This window comes from Meleagris gallopavo, chromosome 7 (genome assembly GCF_000146605.3).
Source record: "Meleagris gallopavo isolate NT-WF06-2002-E0010 breed Aviagen turkey brand Nicholas breeding stock chromosome 7, Turkey_5.1, whole genome shotgun sequence".
Taxonomy (NCBI): Eukaryota; Metazoa; Chordata; class Aves; order Galliformes; family Phasianidae; genus Meleagris; species Meleagris gallopavo.
The window spans coordinates 19,005,223-19,011,440 of record NC_015017.2 but is presented as its reverse complement, the minus strand read 5'-3'; the positions used below and the strand labels follow the sequence as shown (position 1 = coordinate 19,011,440).

Genomic DNA, 6,218 nt, shown 5'->3' with positions numbered 1-6,218 from the left:
TTTCCCCAGATATGATTCTGGACCAGCAGGTGGGCTCTGGGCAGCTCAGTGAGGATGTTCGTCATAGAGTGCACGAGGCATTACTGAAACAGCATCACCATCAGAACCAGAAGAAACTGAGCAATAGGATCCCGATTGTGAGATCCTTTGCTGATATTGGAAAGAAGCAATCTGAGCCACATTCCATGGATAAAAATGGTAATGTATTACTTTATTTTGCATCTTGAACTTTCAGTAACATCTACCTGTACAGTATTGCTTGTGCTTTGTATCCAGAGTTTGAGCTTCAGTGATTATGCTCAGAGAAGTTCCTATATAAAAATAGAACCTTTTATATGTGAGAGTGGTTCCTCTTATACATTTAGTAACAGACTTGTTTAACTTTGAAATTCAAATATCTGGAACAACTCAGTGCTGTGCGGAGATGTCCAGCTGAACTAGCTCAAGTGTTGCAGGCAGGTTAGCTTTGTCAGTGTGTCATTCTGTCCTATGTAATTGGTATGGGATGTTGTTCCCAGTGCAAGTCTGTTTGAGTACATGCTTGACACTGTATGCAGAGAAATTTCAAATTTCATAGTTTACTTTGCGAGGTTAAATTGAGAAAATTATTTTCAAGACACTGTTGGGGAGAGAACGAGAGCTGTACATAATTCTTTCAGAAAATCAGTAATTGGAAAACTATGGTTATGAAGGTGAATGAGCAAGTCTGCAGAATGGTTTGACAGGAAAATATTCACTTTTTTCTTACTTTTTATAGAAGCCCTTATGAGCTTATTGTTATACATAACTGTAGTGAAAATATTTTCTTATTGCATCTTATTTATGTAAAAACAGGCACGTCTAATGAAACTTGCAGATATTTTCAGTTAACTCACTGGCATTATGCACTACAGAATTACTGAGCCTCCATATCAAGTATAATCACAGTACCCAGGACATTTTAGTCTGAGCACCACTGGATAGTAATTAGTGACTTTTATTCCAGAAGTTGCCTTGGTTATAGTGAACTCTTAGTCCATCCTACTGTGTCTCTGTTCAGGACTGTACTGAGCTCACCTGCCACCTGAGGGGAGGGGGAGGATGAGGAAGCATCCAAAGCACAGAGAAGTTGCAGGGTGAAAGAGGAATGTGTATGCTGTGAGGTGCAGGATGGAAGGAGACTGAGAGCATTGTAATGAGTTTTGGTCTGGAAACTTGGGGCTGTCTATTACAGAGATAAGATTACCTTTGATTTCAGGGACAGTTTACTAGTTTCACTTGCTGCTGTGTAAAGTTCTAATAACTTCTAATACTTCTAATTCTGTCTTCTTCCCTGAGGAATGCTGTAACACCTAAAAGGAAATGTACAATTTCATCTGAAAAGGATATTAAATAGAATCGTACTAATCATGTCAAAATGTCATTTCAAGAGTAAGAGAAATCTTTTTTTTTTTAAGATGTGAGCTTTTGTATGTATGCACAAAAGTAGTAAAAATACATTGGATAATTACCCATCTTTAATGCAACTTTCAAACTAAAACTTTCCTATTTATTTTATTCAGCTTTTGCTGATGGCCTTAAACAAATATTCAGTAATAACTGTAAAGAAATGCAATCCTTTTTCTCATAATCTGTGGGAGAAAAGACGGAAGCTTGCAATCCTCAAACTTTCTGTAGTAATTTTTATATAAAAGTATGCAGTGGATCGCCTTAAAAAGACCTTATGATATATGAAAATATCATGAGCTCAGTTTCACTAACTCCCTCTATATGTTAGTGGAACTGATGCAGCAATTCACTTCAGAAACTTCTCAATTTTACCTACTTTTTTTTTTGTGTGTGTGAACCTCAGCATCTCTATTTAATTCTCAAAGAAATAGATTCTGATCAGAATCAGGGTAGCATGTTAAAAAAACTAGTTTCATATACTCAACAGTTAAGTGATTCTATAAGTATTATTATGTATTATTGCATATTATTACAGGTTTTCGTTTGTTTGTCTTTATTGTGCATGATGAAAAACTACAATTCCTGTTCATGTGCTTTTGTATAGGTCTCTCAGAACCCCTGGTTCAAAAAATCACCCACTTACGTTATGTTATTTACATTAAGATTAAAAAAAAGACCAACACAACAAAACAAATCTAAATGATCGTAGAACATTTGTACAAGATAATTCAGCCTTTTATCTAAATTACAGTAGAGCTTTCCAAAAAAGGTCTTTTAGGATACAGATGTCTTTTAATCAGATTGAAGTGCTACTCTTCTGCTTGCATTCCATAAATGCTACTGCATATTAGGGAGCCTATTGCATTGATCTCTTCAAAATAGATGATGACCCTACGATAAAACAAAGAAGGGCTGATTTATTCTGAGTTTCTCTCTTTTATCCATTCACCTATTAAAAATTTGTAATCTTATTTTGTTATCTGAGTTGTAAACATTATGCTAATTTTAGTACAGAATAAATCTTCAGTCTAAATTTTTGGATTTCCAAGGAAACAATCTTTTTTTCTCTTTAAGACAACCACAGATAAACATCTCATGGGCTGTAGAGGCAACTATTACCATAATGCTCCAGGAGTAAAGGGATGGGAAGCACGTGGACTGCTGCCTCTTCTGGCACTTTGCTAATTATTTCTCTGGCTTGGGTAGCCTACCACAATAAATGGCGTGTAAATTATGTGGATGTTATGCTGAGATGCTCATCTTTCAGGAACTTTGCTGTCATTACAAGCATCAAGAGCAGGAATTGAGTCTTCTGACCATTTTCTCTTGCCATTGCCTCATGACCCAAATATTAGATAGAGTTCAGCTACAATGTTATACTCACTGCAGCAACATATTTCTTTTCTGATTACTGTGGAACGTGTGTACAAGCTTCTCTTAATGATACAAAAATGAGTTGTTACAATACAACTCTGGGTCAGGTGAAAGTAAGAAAAATGAGCTAAACATGTAAATAAATTGAGAAAAGCAAAATTGAGAGTTACAAACATCTAATGCTATTGTTTGTTAGTTATGCTGAGAGACACCTCTTCATTTCCTGAGAACATACTGGTACAATCCAATCAAGGCATAATTTTCACCTATTTATACCCATTTGTGCACAAATATTGTGTAGAATGTAAGTTCAACAGAAGATGTTTCATGTATTGTCAACAGTAGTGGTACTCTTCTTCTCCTTATTATTAAAGATGTAGAGAGAGAATACTGATGAACATATACAGCCCAGAGATGCATTTAACCTTAAGAAGGACAACTTAATTTTTCCATGTTCAGATGAGTTCAGAGTAAGTTACTGTTTCTGGCTGTAAGGAGATTCTCAGTTTGGTTAATTTTATTTTTAGTGTTGACAGGTTAACTGATAACAGTCCTCAGTAGCCTGTAGTTTGTGAAATAAATGATTCAGCGGAGTTGCCATGTGGTACAGCTGAAGGTGCAAAACCCCTTCTTTATCCAAGTTCCTTACCCATGGTAGTTTACCAGTGTCTCCATTTTCAGACATTCAAGAATGAAGTCTGAAATGAAGACGTGATCTTAAATTCCATACATGGCTGTGCTACTGTCAGTCCACTGTGATATCTTTGCTGGAAGATGGTTGTACATATGTACTCCCTCCATTTTTATTTTTATTTTTTCCCCTTCTTAAAGAGTGTGTCAGACCATCTAGTTAATTTGCTTTGTACTTAGTGTATTATCTTTTGTTTACAATGGCTTTTCTTCACATCTTCTGCAGGGGTAAGATGTCAGAGTGCTGTGCATTTACCATGCATTTTTAATGCTACCATGCTGTGTTTAACTTTCACTTTTTCATTAAGCATCAAAACTGTGAGAATTAAAAGCCTGCTTTTGATGTTCCAATAAAAAGTGACAGTCAAATTTGGCATAAGAGCAGCAAAAAATATATTTCTATTCAAGTCTAATTTGACACCAAATACCCCAAGTAGAGGGTTCCAGTAATTTTAGCACAAATATTCTAAAAGGTAGGTTAACAGTAGGAATCTTTGTCATTATTAAACCTATAAAAAGTTTGAGTTGAAAAGCAATTAAACCTATTTTTATGGGGATTAATAGAGTTTTTACTCTGGTATCTGAAAAGCCAAACACAATTGCAAATTTACAGCACTTTTCTACTAGTACCACAGGAATGCTAAAATAATTTCACAAGTCTCTCCACTTCTCTAAAATGTTCTACAATTCAGAATTTAAGTATATGAAGCATGGGAAAGTAGCAGATTCAGTGAAAATTAATCTAAGAAACAAAATTTTCATGATGCACACATTTCCATTATTTAATTAGCTATTTCATTTTTAATGAAATAAAAATGAAATTTTTATTAGTTTCAGAGTATGTGTGTGTGCATACATATGTAATGGGATCTAGCAGAACTTTTGCTGATTAAAGTTGAAGAAATGAGAGGAGTATGGCAGGATTAATGACTTGTAAATTGTTTCCATGCACATTGTTGAAGTGTTCCTTATCCGTAATAGTATGATCTTTTGCATGTTTTCTGTTCCATATATACGCCAACTATAACTGCTGCTGCTTCTTTGGCATCTGAACAAACTATTAGTGCAAAAACTCTCTTATACCACACATCATGTTTGATTTTGAGAAATTCTGAAATTCTAAGTTGTTGTTTATTGAACTGACAAAGAGTTTGAAGAAATCAGTGGCATGTTAAGGGTCTTCAGAATTAACTGAGCAAGTTGCTGGAGAAATTTACTTTGACAGGTTCTTTTTCAAGCATCATTCAAGTTATTTTGGTTGGTATGTTTGGTTAAATTGGACTTCATTGTTTCTGTGAATATGAGCATACACAGAGTCATGTAAGTCTATGCTTGGCATCTGATTAAGAAGAGTAAGGTTTAGTATCCAAGTAAGTCTAAATTACTAGTTCTCCGATGGTGTTTTTCACTCTACTCAATTTCCTTATCTCTTTTAAGCATTAGGTCAAGCATTTATGCCAGTACTAGCTTACAGCATGTGAAATTTAGATGATGTCAGTTGAACTATATGGAGACAGAGGGGCATAACTTGGAACCCCCTGAAAAGGAAGGAAGGCATTTCTAGGTATGTGACCTTCATTTTAGGAGCCGGTCACAGTGAATGCTATATATGTAACAAATTTCTACCAGTGGTGATTTTGGACCATATGGGTTGCTCCTACTTGGGTTGCAGTGCCAGCAGGCCAGCAGGCCCACTGTTAGTTAATACTAGCTTAAACTATCCAGTACCATGTTTCTTTATATTCTTTTCAAATGTATGTATTTTAATCAAAATATATCATCCACAGATTTTTATATCACTAAAATATAACTTGTATTTAATAACACTTTCATTTGATATATTTTTTCATATTTCCTTGTACCCATGATAAAATGTGTAAATCTATATGTATAAAGCTGTATCATTCATTTTTGTATTTCTTCATTTTGCTCTGTCTTTGTTGTGTCTGTCCCTAACAGGCTCATCTCATCTCTGTATCTTCCTCATCTCCTCTCCTTTGGGTTCTGTAAACTCCCTGAAGGTTTGGAGGTAGTATAAATACCTATTCTTACTTGGGCTTCAGATCATTTCAGGTGTACACCCATGTCTTCATCTGAGTTTCTTGACAGCATGCAACTTCTTGCTGTAGTAATTGAAAAGTACCTCAGATCTTTGTCAGCAGTTATAAGAAGCTTAAATGGAATGATGTTATTTTTTGATGGGTGGGGAGTTATTTTGGATACCATTTCTTTTTAAATTCGTTATCTTGCATCTATTTGTAAAATTGCAAATCATAGCGTTTTACTTTTGACTGCGTGACTTCATATGAATTATGTTTGAGATTCAGGCTTAGTGTTAGAATAGTGAGAGAAATTACTTCTTCTGTATCCCCTTAAATTGTATATTTTTAGCAAGCTCCAAATTCTGCTTGTAGTTATCCAGATACAGTGGAAGTGTGATTTGAAGTGTTATTAAGAGACCTGAAAATACATATACAATTCACTCTGCGAAGGTGGTATCACTACTCTGTTATATTAGAATTTTAATATATACTTTTGAAAACTTACTGTTTTTCAGTCTTTGAATTTTAGTCTAAATGGACAGCAAGTGCATTTAGATTTGGCAAGTTGGTGACAAGTTACAGTGAAAAGCCTGAAGACTGTGATAGTTGGCTTGCAAATCAGATTTTTTTTTTTCTTTTGAATGGGAAGAAATACATATGGTTTAGAAAAATAAACTACTTTTT

General features: G+C 34.8%; 1 protein-coding gene across 1 annotated transcript in view; it reads left to right on the top strand.

Annotated features, from left to right (window-relative positions):
- Nucleotides 1–11: 11 nt before the first annotated feature.
- LOC104911768 (sodium-driven chloride bicarbonate exchanger-like) overlaps nucleotides 12–6,218 on the top strand; it is a 44,958-nt gene continuing 38,751 nt past the window's right edge. Inside the window, exon 1 of the mRNA XM_019617379.1 lies at nucleotides 12–137. Coding sequence (XP_019472924.1) covers nucleotides 12–137 — 126 coding nt within the window. The remainder of the gene's footprint in view (nucleotides 138–6,218) is intronic.